Genomic DNA, 18,897 nt, shown 5'->3' with positions numbered 1-18,897 from the left:
ATATATGATGCTTGAGAAACCTTTTAAATTTTTTTGGTACTTGTATGATGTATAACATTCTCAAATGTTTATGTTAGCATTTTGCTTTAACTGTGACTGAGCTTCATGAAAGGTTGTATGAAATTCAGAAAAGATTGTATGAAATTCAGGAAAGATTCTAAGAATTTTAGGAAGGATTTTCTTGAACTTGATAATGGCTTTCATAAAAAAGTTTAGATTCCCAAACATGAGAATATGCACAAAAATGAAATCATTACCCATCACTAATGGAATAATCTAATAATATTTGACACATTGATCCAAAATACAGGAAAACGGTCAATTCCCCCATGAACTATGTTACTTTATCGCGTGCATACACGAAACTTTCGTTTGTGCTTAGTCCCCCATTAACTACCGACAAAATTTGAATATCGTACATGAACTATACAAATCCGGTTAAAAACCACAAATCGTGAGACGGTGTTACTATGCCGTTAACAAATGATGACTAGGATGCCACGAGCTACAGAACGACGTCGTTTTCATATTTTAAAAGGAACCACATTTTATTTAAAAATAACAAAACCAGGAATCGAACCCGGTACCTGTAGTTAGAAGAGATAGTCACTAACCAACTTAACTACTATATTATTTATTGTAGGTATAAACGGATATATGAATATAAACCTTTTGAAAAACTAAGAAATATAAACCCTAATTTTCTTTCTTTTTCTCCGATCTTCCTTTTCTCCTTGACTCACTCATTCTGCTGCGTCTCAAGCCCTAACTGCAGAGATTAATTTTAATTGAGACATTTATCACCCAATTCAATTTCAGTCTCAACTTTATGTTGATTTCCCTTTCCCTTTCCCTTTAACAAAATCAAGTTGAGCTATTAAAGAATGAGTAACGAAGAAATCTCAATTTAAAGCGAATTCGATCTAATCCACCGAAGAATTCCCAATTTTTGAAATTCATAAAGAATGATTAAGAAGCCACGATCAGTCACATGTTATCGAAAAAGAGGAAGCAAGAACAGAGAAAAGGGGTTTCCTTTTCTTAGTTACTTTTGTTAATTTGTGTGTCTGTCTTGTATATATATATATTTGTATATCCGTTTGAGTGAGTAACGAATATTAAAGTGGTTCAGCTCGTTTTGATTCGCTTGTGAGCATCGGAGGTCTTGTGTTCAAGTCTTGATTTTGTAGTATTTAACCTCAAATTTTAAAATTTTTCCTTTTCAGAAAACAAAACGACGTCGTTCAGTAGCTCTACGTGGCATCCTAGTCATCATTTGTTAACGGCACAGTAATATTGTCTCATGATTTGTAGTTTTTAACTAGATTTGTATAGTTCATGTAGGATATTCAAATTTTGTCGTAGTTAATGGGAAAATAGGTACAAACGAAAGTTTCGTGTATGCATGCGATAAAGTAACATAGTTCATGGGGGAATTGGCTGTTTTCCCTCCAAAATACACCAAAAAATTATATTTAGAAATACATATATTTAAATTTCTGAAGGGTCCAATAATATTTAGGAATAACTTTTTGAAATTCAAGATGGTCTTCATAAAGATAGTAGTTAAAAAAGATTACATGTTTAAAGTTTTATTGCTTTAATTCAGGATGGTTTAAACATGTTGTGTGCTCTGCCATGGAACATATTGTTCATCATCAACTTTTTTTTGGAATAACATACTCAACTTCCTTACACCGTTTCTTTCTTCTTTGCTAAAATCAGTATGTAAAAAAAACCCACATTACAATTAAACACATCAAAGATATCACATACTTCTCCAACACAGGACACAAGATAATTCTATCTTGTAAAGAAACACTAGGTAACAACCCGCACTATGTGCAGTATAAAATAATTATTAAATGTTTTTAATGTAATTTTTATTTACAAAATCTATAATATTTATCGGTAATTGGAATCTAAAATTCGATTGTGTAGTTTATATATATATATATATATATATATATATATTTAAATATATAAAATTTTGTATAATAATTAAAATTTAACCCGTGAGAATTATTATAATATCAATCTTATATCATCATATCATATGAACAAAGATTTCTTAAAATTTATTTTAAAGATTTTATAAAAATGTAATTAAAAAATATAATTAAGTTAAAAAGAGAATATAAAAATTTAATTTTGGGTGTCAATTATATTTTTGGAATACTGATATAAATATTATTAAAAACTTATGACAACTAAAGGAAATAGTGTCTAGAATTCTGTTAGTGCGACACATCAGCATTTTGTGTGAGAATACTTCTCTTTTAATATATATATATATAAGGGATTTCAAAGATATCACAGACATAACACTAAAATACTTCATAAAATCTGTTTAGGAAGGTCTTCCTAATATTTATGAAGGCATTCTTGAATTTAGGAAGGCTTTCCATAATGAAGAACACAAACTTTCACTCAAGTGCCCATTTTCTCATCTTCATCATCAACTCTCTGCTTTGTTCTTGAAATACCTGCTATCATGTATATCATCAATCACTTGAGTTAGAGCTGAAAACTTTATTCAACAACATGATCAGTCCATGAATTCAATTTTTGTTTTAACATTACTTCAAGAGATATCTTATATATCACATTTAAACTAATTCTGCAACACTACCAGATTGATTAACCTTAAAACTTCAAGAAACACTACCAAGTTGATCTGTGCCATTAGAAAAACAATTCAAAAACTCATAGCAAACTAGATACTTTACCAAATTCAAGCACTCCTAAATACCTTACACTTCTTCTCAAAAGAATCATAATTCATAAGAATACTTAAAACTCTCCCACATAATCTTACCATTATTTCTATCATCTTGTAGCATAAGATTCCCAGAATACAAGTAGCTGAATCATGCTCCTTTCTTCCACCTCTCACCACCATATCCATCGTTGTTCCTCTTCCTCTTCGACGATCTCTCTCTTTGTCCTGATGACAAGAGTCTTCCACCAACTCTAGCAAATCTGTAAACCATATTGTTAATATGTAATTTCTCGATTTGCTTGGTCTTTTATCATCGTCTTTTCGTATTTATCCTTTTCTTCATCATCTTTGTTGACTTGGAAGTGATTATTCAAATTCAAAGGTAGTCATGTGAGAGGGCGAGCTGAGATTGGAGCAGGGTTCAAATCGAACTCTTCATTTCGATTATCGAAAGGCCAGATCGAGATAGATCACATACTCTGTTTCTTAGATCAGAATCGTTTACGCATTTTCTCAGTCGTGTGCCTACACAGAATAGCTGACCGGTCAACGTCAGAGCCCAGAACGAGATGCAACGACGGCGACGTTTCTCCTAGAAGTGGCTGAAGATGAGCTAGATTTTAGATGTGGTGATTCACGACAAGCTTCACCAAAAAAATCCAAAATCGTGAGGTTAATTTTTAAAATAAGAAATTCTGTATATAAATTAAATATCAAATATTACTTAATACTACATTTGGAAAAATTAAGCTTACGTGCTATTTTTAGAAGAAAAACCTAAAATGATGCTAGTTTAGGGTATTTCTCAAAGATAAAATAACATTTTTTTTTAACTATTAACCAACCATTCCTTAAAATATTTTTAAAAATAATATTATTGTTAAATGATCAAAATTTTAGCTCCATTTTTGTTGTAGATATAGCAAGTTTATATATAGATATTAGATAACTATGATATAATATATGTTAAATGTGTAATTTTATTTTTGAGATTAATAAGTTTTGCTAATATAAAATTTTATCTATTTTAATATAAAATGTTGATACTGAATTGAAAAATATATATATATTATTATTATTCGGTCGTCTAAATAAGTTACGTAAAAAGAATCAGATATACCTAAACCGCTTAATCCAAAAAAAAAACAATTGAACCGGTTTGGTTAAATTGAGGAACCGACTCCAACCCCAAACCCGACCCATTTCCATTCGGGCGGTACCACCAACAAAAAGAACAAAGGGAAGAGACGCTGACATATATCGGAAAGAACTTTGTAGAAAACCAAAAAAAAAGCTTCAGAAAAAGAAAAAAATCTAAAAATCGTTGCCGTCTCCACAAGCAAGAAGCCTCTCAGTTCTCACAGCGAAGATGCCCACAGGTTCCCTTCTCTTTCGATTTCTTCGATTCAGTTAAATGTTTTATTCATCGATCTATAGTTTCCTCGAAATCGGTGTTGATGTATAGATGTACTCCTTTCGAATTTCGTAATTAGGGTTTTCGTTCATTCTGACGAGAGTTGATGGGTGAAGTTAGTGTTATCTTCGGGTAATGGTTTGGATTTTGACCTGATTGTTTTTTTGAACCTAATTTGTTTTGTTTACAGTAAGCGTGAAGTGGCAAAAGAAGGTGTTCGATGGTATCGAGATTGACATTACCCTGCCTGCTTATGTTTTCAAGGCTCAGTTGTATGATTTGACTGGAGTTCCACCTGAGCGTCAAAAGATTATGGTCAAAGGTGGTCTCTTAAAGGTGATATCTTGGTTTTCACTTTTTAGTTTTTTTTTTTTTTTTTGTCACTAAGATCTGTGTTTCCGGGATTGTTGTTTCTTGATGTTGATGATGATGATGAATAACGTCTATCGCTTTTAATTTATGCAGGATGATGCAGATTGGTCTGCTATTGGAGTGAAAGATGTAAATCTCCTTTTGTTTTTCTTGCATTCATTTGGCACTTTTTTTTTTCCTGAATTTATTGATTTCTAATGATGTTTTTTCATTTATTTTTGTTCATTTATAGGGTCAAAAGTTGATGATGATGGGAACTGCAGATGAAATTGTTAAAGCTCCTGAGAAGGCCATCGTTTTTGCTGAGGATCTACCTGAAGAAGCATTAGCCACTAATCTGGTAATTCTTTTTTCTGCTGACTATAACTGTGTATGTGTGTGATATGACCCTTGAATATTCCCTCTCTATGGAATTGAATGAGAAACACCTTAAATAAGAGATTATTGGAGAATCCGCAACTCCCACACACACACACACACACACACGTTTTTCTAGCTGCTGTTTAAACTGATTGCCTTACAATCTACTGTTTCTTAGCTGTCATAGTTTCCATTTCGAACAAAGTACCTAGACTAGAAACAATTTTACGGTATACGAACAAGCAAGCTTTATCAGTGCGCTTCATGGGTTTGGTATTTTTTGCTAACTTTACAATCCTTGGACCCTAAACTATGCATACTCATCGACTTCAAGAAAGAAAGTAAATAAAACAAGATAAGCCAAACCTTTTGCTAGCATTGAAAAATTTGGTGTCATGTTTTGTTCATATATTTGGAAAATTTGGACATCCGTCCTAACAACTAACAAACATTACAATTGATTTTTTCAGGGTTACAGTGCTGGCCTTGTCAATCTTGGCAACACGTGTTACATGAACTCCACAGTGCAGTGCTTAAAATCTGTCCCCGAGTTAAAATCTGCATTATCCAAGTCAGTTGATCTATTATCCTTCTTTGTTCCTAATAAAAACACCCAGGAAATCATATGTCTTTATTAAGTATTGTTATCTCATACAAACAATTTCCTCTTAATAGTTACTCACTTGCTGCACGAAGCACTGATGTCGACCAGACTTCTCACATGCTCACTGTTGCCACACGTGAGTTATTTGGTGAGCTTGATAGAAGTGTCAATGCTGTTTCGCCTACACAGTTCTGGATGGTTAGTCTCTGTCCATATGATTTGTGATTTACTTACTATCCATGGTAGCTCCTCTGGACTACTAAAATCAGAACAAAAAAAAGAACAAAATTCCTTATCCAAAACAGTCTGTATCCTAGACAGAATTTAAATTGTGGGATTGAACAGAAATATATGCAAAGACTATATAAATAGGTCAACAACATTTGTCTACAATGTCATCTATGATCAATATGCAAGCATGCGTCTGTGGGGTTGTATGGAAGCCTCATTGCTGATGTCGTTTGCTAGTTCACATCATTACTGTCCATATTTCATCAAATGATTCGGAAGTTTTTAGTTCTATGCTCAAATCAACTATGGTAATAATGCAGGTGTTACGAAAAAAATACCCTCAGTTTAGTCAGCTGCAGAATGGAATTTACATGCAACAGGTTTGTTTCTTATTACAAACTCAGTCGCATTAAGCCTTGAACCTTTCAGTTTGTGAATCCATGCTATTAAAATGTCTAACAGGATGCTGAAGAATGTTGGACACAACTGTTATACACACTTTCTCAATCTCTAAAAGCACCAGCTTCCAGTGAAGATCTTGATGCTGTGAAAGCACTTTTTGGTGTCAATCTTCGGAGCAGGTATCTGCACAACATTCGCATTTCAGTATCATTTCTGGCTTGTTATTTGTATAGACCATTCATATAATTGGTTTTTTAGTCTTGGATCTGCAAAAAATACAAATTGTGTGAGCAGACTTCATCCTGTAATTTACGACCATACACTTGCTTGGTATTCTTAATAAACAGGCTAACAGACAAAAAGGAGGGAAATACTTGAAAAGTTTTTTAGTTGCAGCATTTCACTTAGTCGTTTCGGTTTTCTACCTCTCAAGGATTAAACTATGTGTGCTTGGAATTGTTACAGACAATATTGTGATAGTAAAGTGCATGTGTGTGGGTGTGTATTATATGTAGCATATATTTGTTGAGGGTTTTCTTACAGGGAAATATATCAAATTTTGATTGCTGTGTTTATACATGTGATATTGACAACTGAAGATGTAAATACCTAAGTGGTTTCTCTCATCTTGCCTAGTAAATCGAATTGTCTTTTGTTTTTGCTCTGTAGGTTGCATTGTCAAGAAAGTGGCGAAGAAAGCTCAGAGACAGAATCTGTATATTCTCTAAAATGTCATATTTCACATGAGGTGAACCATTTGCATGAAGGATTAAAACATGTAAGCAAGTTTATAATCTTAATACGATTTTTTCTGATTTTTTTCCTGTGTTTTTTCGGATTCAGGAAAACTAGGACAATGTTTGCTTATATTCTGCTTATTATGAAATCTTGTAATTCTTCTGGTTAATTGTAGGGATTGAAAGGAGAACTTGAAAAAACATCTCCTACTCTGGGCCGTACTGCTCTTTACCTCAAGGATTCACTTATAGATTCCTTGCCAAGGTGATCAGTCTCTGCTTATTGTTTGTGATTTTTATTGCACATCTCAGTTCACTGTACTCCTTTTGTGGCATGCTTTTTATCCAAGCATGTCCCAGAGTACTTAACTTCGTCAACTTACTAAGTTAGTGCAACTGCTAAATCCTTTTTCCTCTGACACGGAGTTTCATCCTCTTATAATGTATCTTGAAGGTACTTGACCGTTCAGTTTGTGCGGTTCTTCTGGAAAAGGGAGACTAATCAGAAAGCAAAGATTCTCAGGGTATGTTTTCTTTCTGTTTTTGTATCTTAAGCAAAAGTCTAGATGCTATACATTCTTATGGTAATGTCTCCAACTTGTTGATCTTTGAAGAAAGTGGATTATCCGTTGGAGTTGGATATATTTGACCTTTGTTCTGAGGATCTCCGTAAGAAACTGGAAGCTCCTCGCCAGGTTTGTTCTGTCTATTGGTGAGCTCAATTTATCTGAACTGTTAAACCAAATCAACTGACGGCTGTGTCTTACAGAAACTTAGAGATGAGGAAGGTAAAAAGCTTGGTCTGCAAACTAGTGCTAAGAGTGGCTCAAAGGACAGCGATGTGAAAATGACTGATGCTGAGGTACAATACCTATTGGACTTATATAAATCATATATAAAGTCAAATCTTCTAAGAAGATTTGTTGCTATGTATTTGTTTGCAGGCGTCATCAAATGGTAGTGGAGAATCTTCCACAGTAAACCAACAGGAAGGTACATTATCTAAGACCCCTTTTCAACGTTTTTCTTTTCTGGCTTGGAAAGAGCCGTAATTGGCTTGATGTAATACTTAGATGATTGTTTCTCCATTATTCTCATTTCAAAGCAATTAAGAATCTTGTCAGAACCTAATTGTGAAGAATTTAATTCCGGTTTGTAATGGGACTTTATAGGTGCTTCTTCTGGGAAGGAAACTCACATGACTGGAATCTATGACTTGGTCGCTGTGTTGACCCACAAGGGTAGGAGTGCAGACTCTGGCCATTATGTTGCATGGGTCAAGCAAGAGAGTGGTTAGTTCCTTTCTCTAACAAACTTCGCATCTCTCTCTCTCTCTCTCTTACATGATCCCTCATTTTTCTCTTATCATTTACAACAACAATTCACATGGTATACAGGCAAATGGATTCAATATGATGATGACAACCCGAGCATGCAACGGGAGGAAGACATCACTAAGCTATCTGGAGGAGGTAAACACAAGAGCTTTTAATCCGCCTTTTATTTACTTTTTATGGTTCTTGCTTATTTCTAACTTCTTTCTTTACTGGGTTATAAATCATTCACAGGTGATTGGCATATGGCGTACATCATAATGTACAAAGCCCGCTTTGTCTCCATGTAATCTCTCTCTTTTCTTTTGTTGATTTTAGTTCTTGAAACATTCAGATCATTAAGAAGCTTATGTAGACCAACCTCAGAAATTTTATGTTCCTTTAAATTGTTACAAGCTGGATTTCGTCGCTATATTATTAAGACATTTATTTTACCTTATGATGACTCTTGGTTTAGGGTGTCACATTTTTATCATCAATTCACACAACATTTATTATAACAAAAAAAATTAATGTTGTTACAAATTTTGTTCCTCTTAATGGTTAAATTATAGATATCAAAATAACATCTTTGTGGTTTTATCATTACCTAATAATAATATAAAGAAATATAAATGGAAATGGCCCATCAAAAGAGGAGGGGCATTGGGATGAGATAGTCATATAGCAAATATGGTTAAGCATTGTCAAAATCAAACTAATCCCAATACATATCTGATAACAACTCATCAGTCACCATTTCAAACCATTTTACCCAAACAAGAACCTAAGAAGTGGACTACATTGATTTCTTAAGACTAACTTATCCATCCACTTGGACCACAAATTTGATTTTCTTTTTGACTTCTTCATTCAATTTGTTTGCTCATTCACATTAAAAAAAAAAAAAAAAAACGAGTAAGATCAGGTGTGATTGTGACTACATTTATAGATTCACAAATATATACATTGAAACGATATTCAATCCTCATTCAATAATTCCACTAAATATTAGTACTATTAAAATAACACTCGCTAAAGCCAAATCTTGAAGAAAAAGAAAATGGCAAAAGAAAAGTGAATAATAATTTTGGACCGACATCGTTTGTTGTTATATTTGACTAGGAGAAGACTAAAAATAAAAAAGGTAAGACATCTATATCAAATTTACCAAATTACCCTTCACTTCTTTAATTCTTCTCCACTCTGTTCATAGCTAAATCAGTCCACGTGTCATCGTTACTCCTCCGTAGACCCGGACCCAAACCCAAATCCATACCCGGAAACCAACGCGAGCCGGATTCGTAAACAAGCCCACCCACTTGCATATTCGAAGCCAAGAGCGAACTGAAACTCCCACTAGTAGTAGTACAATTCTGATCACCAACGGGTAACCCGTATAACATCCGGGTCGGATCCATATGTTGACCCGTAGTAACCCTCTCTACCTCTGGTTTTGACCCGGACCCGGACTGATGATGATGATCATGAGTAGGTTTCTCAGCAGAGACGGTTTGATGATTCTTGAGGTTACCACTACTACTCGACGGTGAAGATGAAGAAGAAGAAGCGGAACGTTTGTTGTTCTTGCGAGATCCGCCGCCGACGGGGATGTTACGGAGAGCGCCGCCTTTGGTCCAGTAACGGCGACAGTTTTTGCAAAAGTGACGGGGCTGTGAGAGGTTGTAGTTGTTGTAGTAACAGAACTTGGTGTTTGGTGAGTCGCAGCGAGGACACTTCAGCTGTTCTTGTTCTGGTTGTAACTCTGGTTGGTTCTGTTTCGCCGCGGCTGTCGCCATCATCATCATCGACTGGTTGTAATAAGCTGCAGCTGACGTCATATCCTGCATTTTTTTTTTTTCTCTGACTTAATTTACAAGAATATGTTTTGTTTTGGGTTGTGTACAGAGAGAGAGAGAGACCTTTAAAAAAAAATGGATTCTTGAATTTGGGGGAGAGTGAGGGGGAAGAAGTTGTAAGTATATAGAGAGAAGAGAGATAAAGAGTGGAGCTATTTGGTGGTGGGGGTAACTACGAGTTTTCCCTTCTTTTATTTTACCCAACAAAATGACAATTTTTCAACACTTTCTTGATTTTTTTATTTTATTTTTGGGTAGAGAGTTTTGTGTCATTGAAGATTTGGGAAAAAAACTTAAAAATACTTCATCTATCTATCCTGCATTGTGTCATCTAGTTTTGGGTCTTTTTTTAATTGGAAGAAAAATACATCATTTAATTAAAACTTATGATTTAATATCTAAACTAAAAAATTTTGTTAGTTTCATATCTATATCAATTAATAATTAATTTTAAAATAATATGACATTAATATATAAGTTTATTTGATTTAAAATTAATTTTATTTAATATTTATTTTTATTACAATTTTGTTTTTACAAAATACAAATTTTATTTAAACAATTAACAATTAATTTATAAGATCTGAAGCACTTTCAAATCTGCTTTCTTTCTTCAGAATCGTGCATTAAACAAAAACATAGGAATATATGAATTCATGATTAGATAAGTTTGTACAATTGATCAATGCCATCAACAACAGACCAACAGATTTTATGAATATATTGAGTTATTAAAAAAAAAAAATCAAATCGGAAAAGTCATCTCCGCCGCATCCCCGCCTATATGTTCCTCATCTTCTTCTCCCAATATCTCTTCAAGAACTTCCTTTTAGATTCAGGAACCAACACAGTGAAAACAATCCCCATAAAATGTAATAGCACCAAGCATCAACAACGAGTTCCTAACTCCAATCTCGGGAGGATAACTAGCATTGCGCCCGAAAGCTCGAACAATCGCACCTGCCTTACCAGCCGCCGCAGATATCCATGACAAGTCGATCTCAGCCTTGTCTTAGCGGGAACGATGCTGCAGAGAGCGATAAGTGTTGAAGCTTTGGAGACGGTGAAGACTTCGTAGATAGTGTTCATCGTTTCGGCAGCGGCGATCAATCCATCCGATTGCAGTGTAGATGTCTTTTTAGAATAGGTTGCTGTTGTACTAAGCGATGTTGAGGATGAAACATGTGGTGGTTGTGCCAAGGAGGTGGTGGCCGTGAGTTCGTGAGTCCGTGACGGCGAGCGAAAAGAATAAACAGGAATTAGGGTTTGATAAAATGACTATATTTTTTTGTAAAACAAAATTTTAATAAAAATAAATATTAAATAAAATTAATTTAAAATCAAATAAACTTATAAATTAATATCATATCATTTAAAATTAATTATTAATTGATACAGTAAGAGTAAAAACGAAATTTTATTTTTGTCAAAAAATCTTAGGTACGAAACTAATAAAATTTATTAGTTTAGGTATTAAATCGCACATTTTAATTAAATGATGTATTTTTCTTCTAACTAAAAAAGATATTAAACATCCAAATAAAAAATAGATGAAATATTTTTCGTTGAAGATTTTCATGATTTTTAAAAATTTCTTGTTGTTGACCTCTGTTTTTTTTTTTTTTTTTTTTTTTTGCTTCTTTGTTGTGACAGCAGCCGACCTTTGTTTTCTCTATTTTGTAAGTTTGCTATTAGTTTTCTACTTTGTTTCTCAAAAGTCATGGTTTTGTTGATTTTCAATAACCTTTCTTTTTCTCTTGCGTAATTTTGTTTTATATAAAATAATTGTCTTTTAAAAATTTTCAATATAATTTAAATACTTTGTTATGTTTTTTTTTTATGGATAACAAAAAAAAAATATAAAACTAAGCGAACTTTCTTAGAAATTTCCTCCAATAGTTCTCTTTGACAGGATTCGACGCGTTGAACTTTACCATTGACCTGTTGACGTAACTAATACTATCGTAGAGTTTTGTTCCCTTATAACATTTTATCATTTTATTTCATTCGTAGTTCACAAGAAAATAAACTTATAACTTTTTATCTTTTTATTTCATTCGTAGTCCTCAAGAAAATAAACTTATACTAGTTGAAACCTAATAGTCGAGCTCAAATTCAAATGCTATATCTTCAAGGCAATCGAACTTGTCTGTCAATATGCTTTTTAGCTTTGAGCCATGAATGTTGGAAGTTTTTTAGATGAAATTTATGTAGCTCTTTAATGTTAGGTTCACCTGATAACTTTCGCTATGTTGTAAGTACTCAAAATATGAAAATCTAACTCCAATTTGAGGCCTTTTGATTTCAAAATTAGTGATTTCGAGTTATGTTCAAAACGTTATTCGTTTGATTAAAATAGATTTGTTAAACGTTAATTATTAATAGGGTTAAACATCAAGTTTTTGTAATTTGACAGAAACAGATAAGTTTAGAGACTTTTTGATTTGTCCCAAATTTAAAATTTACTAGGGCACGCACAAACTCAAGAGCTATGATGCTCTCTGACCCACTAAGGCTTCCGAATTAGCAGACAAAAAAACATGTAAAAGATAGCGTACTTAGCAAGCAAAGTCTTATTATTTCTTTGGATCATGTAAAAGGAATAATATATAAAAAAAGAAGGCATCATTACACTTGGAACCCCACCATGGAACATTGAATCAGCACCGTCAGTTTTTTTTGTACATGCTATCGTGAATACACTGAACCAGAGACACCACACACAAGTGTCGAAACCAGGTTTGACGATCGCCTTACGCTGCCGACTTCCGTTATCACTGATCGTTTTTGTGCGGGCTACCATTTGTGGCTCTCTAGAACGACAGATGGATGGCTCAGGTTACTTAAGTCTTAGCCACAAGAGACAATTTTCACAATGACGCGTATTGACCTTATTCGTTTTGTTTATAATTCGTTTCGACATCGGAGGTCCTAATTCCATAGGAAATTCAGTAGACATGCATAAACAAGGCAGCAAACACTTTCTGTTAAATCTTAATAACCTTGTTTTGTGAAACAAATATCCTTAATGAAAAGCCAAATAAATAATAACAAAGTAAAGAAGAAAATGGCCAAATAACTAAAAAGTAACAAGAACACGTATATGTAAATGAAATGTATTATTTAAATAAGTCAAGAAAATCGAAACAGGTTTAACAAAAGAATCAATAAAACAATGATTACACAAAGAGCCAGAAAAGATTATAATAAAATCTAAACTATATCCATCCAAAAGTCATATGAGATTAGCTTTTACTAAAATCACGATTTCTTCCAATCGGATTTTCATGTTTTTTTTTCTTGGCCTGTAAAGTAGTTTCCAAGTGCACAAGGTAAAAAAATTCTACACTTTAAAAAAAAAAAAAAAAAAAAAAAGAGAGAACGATTGGTTTTTCACTGCTTGCCTTTTCCATGCCTTTCTCCTAGAAGTCCATGATGGTGATTACAGAGCTTTCGTGATCATAAGACCAGGTCATGATGATGTTGAAGATGATCTAGGTGTATATAGCATTAGCAATCCCCATCAACCACCATAAGGAACCAAGAAAAACAAGGAAATGCGCCTTTTTTGCTTCTTTTTTTTTGCTGAGTATGTAGTTAGGCATAGTACATGTACAAGCTATTTGCAGCGGCACAAGCAATTGAGTTCTCATTCGGATGCCAAGCAAGATGCAGCAGCTTTGTTGTGTAATCAAGAGCATTGCTATTCCCATCGACTCCGGGACTCTCTGATCCTGTTGTTTTGTAATCAAGAGCATTTCAGTATTGACTGATTTGAGGCCAATTTCTTAAAGGGTATAATGCTTAAATGAGAGAGGAGACAGAGAGACTAACCTCTACTTATAACACGCGTTATACTGCTTAGTGCGGTGGATGGCCTCGAAGGAATTGGGACATGTCTCCTATGATAAACCACAACACAAATTCCATTTCATCAACATTGAAAAGAAACAGAAGAGCACACTACTCTTAATGGCTTTACCAGGTTTACCTCATTGGGTTTCTGCTTGCTTCTAAGGTTGCCGTCTCAGTACTTCCCGGGGAAACACCAAACACACGGAATAGATTGCTGGAAAGAGTACGAAAGCGAAGGAATGATTATACAGGAAAATAATAGTCATTTGAGGATGCGAATATATAAAAATTGCTCTACGTTTTGGGGCATACCTGTAAGAACCTGTAGCTGCTCGTAATCCATTGCCACTTATACAACACTCGAACTTGTCAAAGATGGAATCATTTTCATATAAATCACAGAGCTGAAAATGGCCACAGGAAAAGGAGTACTAATCAGCTTTGCATAACTTCTCAAATACAACTCTCTCGAAGTATAGGAAACTGACCTTTGGTTTCAAATATTCATGAACCTGGAAAGTTGCTACGGGACCCGAGTCCATGTTGATGTCCCATAACTGACATGCAAAACACAACCAAGAGGTCAGTTTACCTTACGCAAACAATTACAAACCAGCCACTAATTGACTTTAATGTTATATCATATCTAATGCTAATGGAAACAATGAAAGTATGGACCTTAAGTGTCATGTAGTCACGGCTAAGTAGATATCTTCCTTCTTTGGCAAATTTGATGTCTGAGACTGAAGCAATTATCTCAGTGAAGAACGATTTAGGACCTGCTGCCTCTGGTTCCTCAAACCTGCAGAAATAAGTAACGTTAGCCTCTGCTGCTACCACAGGTTATCAAATCCTAGAAGAGAGTGCTGTCATTAATTTGCTTTCATACAACTTTATCTTCCTCAATAATAATTGAATATTTACGGTATTATGCTAGAAACTTAATTTGCGGTATTATGCTAGAAACTTATCTCTCAAGTTGGAATGAGATGAATTTTTCCAAAGAAAGGTAAGAGAGATAATTGAACAATGATGAAGTAAATAAGTAATGGAGATGGTTATCAAAATTTACACTGGACTACAAAGAAACTTAACAGAATTTCCAGCCTCAAGACTTACAATTTGGAATGGGAATCACATAAAGCTGATTGGCGCAGATCAATCAGGCGAATTGAACCTTTCGAACTGCTATAGGCTAACATATTGCAATGGGTAGGATGAAATTCTGCTGATGTGATAACCTCTGCAAGAAGGAATACAATAGCAATTACGCAGGATATAGCATCCAATTGCTTGATATATGTGTATCGTATACGTCAAAGTAGAGCACCATAAAATGCAGACAACATACGGGACAGAAAGAACAGTCGACCACTGCTTACCAGATAGATCTTCCATTTTAGCAGGCTTGACATCAACAATATTGAAACTTTGATTGTTGATCTCCATATTCCAAAGATTGATTCGCAAATCATCAGCAGAGAGAAATGTTTCGCCGTCACTAATTTGGGAGAACAAATATTATTAGAAGCAGAACATCATCAATTGAAGTATAGATCTCAAGCTAATATCAGCGAGGTAGTAGCAGTTTGAATAGAAAGACGATGAAATGGATTGATTATCCACAAAGGCACTGGTTCATCAGACGACTTATAGTGACATCATATATAGAAAAAAAAAATCAGTTGACTGTAAGAAAGAAGGCAGTTGAATACCAAATGGGTGAATAACCTACCTATTGTTTGAGATTGAATTGATATGATAATCATGAGCATGAGCATACACTTTCCGACATCTAGCCACAGGGCTCGACTCATGGCTAGTTACCTGTATATGTCAAACGAATTATTAGTCTACAGGTGAGTAATACCAAGTAATTTTGACTTCAGGATTAATTCCTAATCAGTGGTAGAGAAGGTCATGTAACTAGAGACTAGTACTAAAAACACAAGTCGAGCACCAATGAACAGTAAACTGGAGCAAATTGTATAATTCTTGTGGGCGCATATACTACATGATACTCCATGTTATTTCGGCTCAACTGGCACGAAGGGAAAACCCTGCACGTGAGTTTTCGTAATCATCCAGAAAAAGGTTAGTAAATTGATTGGCTCTACGATGCAGGTCTTCCTTGAGTTCGTGTTGAAACTAGCATGTTTAAAAACATTTAAAAAGCGACAAACAAAAAAATAAAGAAAACAAATTGTTCGGAGTACAACTACCACTGGTAATCGCAGCGAAGAGATGCCTCCTGGTGAATTGTTCACTTCAGGTACTCCTCCATTCACAAAGCATGGGCTTGCAACGGTTCCATTTCCTACAGTTCTTGAAGGATCTGAATTCATATCACAAATTTTCTTGATCTTCTTGTCTTGAACCTGTTAAAACCTCTCACATAAGAAAAAGTGGAAAGAGCCACATCTACATACTCATCTCATCTCAACAGGTTATTGACAGAAAAAAAGATCCAAAGAAAAACTATGTACTACATTAACGATGTAGAACAATCTAGATACAATAAGCAACCAACAAACAATGTCAACGCCCAGAGAGTTCAGATACCAACATTCTCGAGATTCCCCATGAAGCAAACACAAAGTTGCAATCTTAACAGTATGTCATTCAGAGGGCCAATAAATGATATAGAGGTAATTTTCACCTTCCAAAACTTGATGGTCTTATCATTCGTCGAGAGGAGAAAAAGAGCTCCATTGGCTGTTTGACACCATCTAATTTTGTTAATTTTCTCCTCTATCTCCAAACTCTTGAGGTAATCAAACTGGTAGACAAAGAAACAAACATTTGAAAAGACAGAAAAAACGGTATAACACAAATCGCGAGAAAGAAAACAGAGTGAATCAATCAAAAATACCTCAGGGTCATGACTCTGAAATTCTGTTTTATAACGAAACTCCGGATGCCTCAGTGGATAATCAGTTTCTTCAAGATCCCTTCTGGTTCCACCACTGCTCTGTAATCGATAACATGCAACAACAACAACAACATAACCAAATGTCCAATTTTTATGTAAATCACTTGGGAAGGGAAAAAGTGGACATACATTATTGGCATCGGTTCTCTCGAAAAGAACAACACGTCCTCCACGGTCACCGGTAGCAAGATGGTCACCAGAATTATCAAATTCAATCGCTGAGATTATATCAACTGCAGAGGAAACAACACCAGCTTTCAACTAAAAATAATTCAGGATAACATCGATTCAACAAAATGCAATCTAAAAAGCCTTAGAGCTTTCAAGTTACCCATAAACAGATACAAAGTTGAACCCCCATACACAAAATAAAAATCAAAACTTTACAATGATTGAAAATTTAATTAACGAACACAATCAGATCTACAAATCCAGATTACAAATTAAAAAAAAAAAAAATCGAATCAGAGAGAGAGAGATTAGATCGAATAGTATAAAGCTAAATACATGTGATGTGTATGTAATCAAAGCAACACAAGTCAACCCCCCCTGAGATATCTAACCTTCTTGAACTTCTTCACCAGCGCTTCGTTCACCGAAGACCTGAGAGAATCTCCATTCCAAAGGCAGAGATGGGTCTGCCGAAGCTGCGACGACCTCATCACCACCGTTCATTCCCTCTCTCTCCCTCTCTCTCTCTCTCTTATCTCTTTATCTCTATTCTCCGATTCACACACACACTCCCTCGGATGTAATCTAATGAATTAGGCGGATCGTGAAATCAGAGATTCCGATTTGGGGAGTCGAATCCGATTGAGCTGTCTCTCTCTCTTTCTCGCTCTCTCTCTCGCCGATAGATTGATGCAAATCGAAATCGATGAAGGGAGAAGAGAGTATCAGATGATTCCCAGATTTCGACAAACAAATAAAATCACACACTGTCGTCCTCTTTTTCTCTCTCTCTTTTTTTTTTTAATTAAATTAATTATAAAAATGTAAATATATCTATTTTGGTTTTATTACTTTGTTTATGAAAATTACCTCAGAGTTTTGAAATGGGAAACAAATATATATTATACTAATTATAATAATTCTTAACATTTATGACAAAAAGAAATCACATTTATTTCCAAACTAACCTATCATACACAAATATTTCTTTCTCTTTTTCTACACAGTGTTGAAAATTGCTGGATGTAGATTTTTTTTTCATTTTTAGTTTAATTTTTTATTTTTTAAATAAAGATATAATGTATGTCTCTTTCATATGACAGTATTATTATTGTTAGGTAGATTTACTCAGATGTCATACAAATTAAATAATATTACCAGAGCTATACAAATTTTTTTTATTATTATTATATTTTGGGTATATTTTTTATATTCAACGTGTTCTTGTTTTACGTTATGTCAAAAAACGTAATTACAAAAAATATCATTGCCATGTCAGAAAAATCGTGTCGCCACATTAGAAATCGCTGACGTGTATTAAATAACTCAGCCGTCAAGCGCTACAGCGGCAATGACAGCTGAATTACTGTATGTTGCAGCTGATTTAAAGAAAATGGTTGAATTATGAGCAAACAGCTGACTTACGAGCATAACTCAACCTATAGTTACGGCTGACTTATTGAAATATGTCTGAGTTATGAGAAAATGGTTGAGTTTCGAGCATAATCCAGCCGTAATTACGGCTAAATTTCGAGCATAACCTAGCCGTAATTACGGCTGATTTTTTATCTAATGGTTGAGTTGTCAAAAATTTAGCTCAGTTAATACTTCGACACAACTGAATTAACTCTCTCTGGCTAGCTGAGTTATTAACAACGGTTTACTTATGGGATGTGGCTGATTTACTTGAACATAAATCAGCCGTAATGAACTGAATTATCGGAAAACTTGGCCATTTTACGTATGACTTAGTAGCAAAAGATTAATTATATCATGCAGTTACAACCGACTTATTAAACGATACAGCTGAGTTACAGATTTTCTGTTGAGTTATGAGATAAAAAGACTGAATTTGGCAGCCGTTTTTTTGTTTTTAATTACTATAATAGTATTCATGTTGCGACAAACTTATAATTTTGTTTGAT

At 34.3% G+C, this 18,897-nt stretch overlaps 3 protein-coding genes across 4 annotated transcripts; 1 reads left to right on the top strand and 2 right to left on the bottom strand.

The window, feature by feature from the left end:
• The first annotated feature begins 3,918 nt into the window (after positions 1-3,918).
• Positions 3,919-8,615, top strand: LOC104742687 (ubiquitin carboxyl-terminal hydrolase 6). Its single transcript, XM_010463706.3, has 17 exons — positions 3,919-4,101; positions 4,327-4,472; positions 4,602-4,637; positions 4,741-4,848; positions 5,339-5,439; positions 5,544-5,670; positions 6,024-6,083; positions 6,166-6,284; positions 6,775-6,883; positions 7,019-7,107; positions 7,297-7,366; positions 7,457-7,537; positions 7,612-7,704; positions 7,787-7,835; positions 8,015-8,134; positions 8,240-8,314; positions 8,411-8,615. The coding sequence occupies exons 1-17, from the start codon at positions 4,092-4,094 to the stop codon at positions 8,464-8,466; spliced, it is 1,449 nt and encodes a 482-aa protein (XP_010462008.1). The 5' UTR covers positions 3,919-4,091; the 3' UTR covers positions 8,467-8,615.
• A 466-nt stretch (positions 8,616-9,081) lies between these two features.
• Positions 9,082-10,221, bottom strand: LOC104742685 (dof zinc finger protein DOF1.7). The gene has a single exon (XM_010463705.3). It carries the CDS (start codon positions 10,003-10,005, stop codon positions 9,346-9,348), a length of 660 nt encoding a protein of 219 aa, XP_010462007.1. The 5' UTR covers positions 10,006-10,221; the 3' UTR covers positions 9,082-9,345.
• A 2,895-nt stretch (positions 10,222-13,116) lies between these two features.
• Positions 13,117-17,822, bottom strand: LOC104742684 (serine/threonine protein phosphatase 2A 55 kDa regulatory subunit B alpha isoform). Of its 2 annotated transcripts, none has more exons than XM_010463704.3 (14): positions 17,365-17,822; positions 16,931-17,034; positions 16,742-16,840; positions 16,529-16,648; positions 16,092-16,247; positions 15,605-15,696; positions 15,252-15,370; positions 14,989-15,112; positions 14,548-14,671; positions 14,358-14,426; positions 14,182-14,273; positions 14,006-14,083; positions 13,849-13,916; positions 13,117-13,748 (listed from the first exon to the last, which is right to left on the bottom strand). In XM_010463704.3, exons 1-14 carry the CDS (start codon positions 17,474-17,476, stop codon positions 13,612-13,614), a joined length of 1,494 nt encoding a protein of 497 aa, XP_010462006.1. In that variant the 5' UTR covers positions 17,477-17,822; the 3' UTR covers positions 13,117-13,611. The 2 variants fall into 2 exon arrangements, with proteins under 2 accessions (XP_010462006.1, XP_010462005.1); XM_010463703.3 differs by having other exon boundaries at positions 16,089-16,247; positions 17,365-17,804.
• Positions 17,823-18,897: the final 1,075 nt, after the last annotated feature.

The sequence above is a fragment of the Camelina sativa genome, chromosome 14 (assembly GCF_030686135.1).
Source record: "Camelina sativa cultivar CO46 ecotype springtype chromosome 14, ASM3068613v1".
Lineage (NCBI taxonomy): Eukaryota > Viridiplantae > Streptophyta > Magnoliopsida > Brassicales > Brassicaceae > Camelina > Camelina sativa.
Note: the sequence above shows the minus strand (reverse complement) of the source record. Positions and strands in the feature narration are given on the sequence as shown.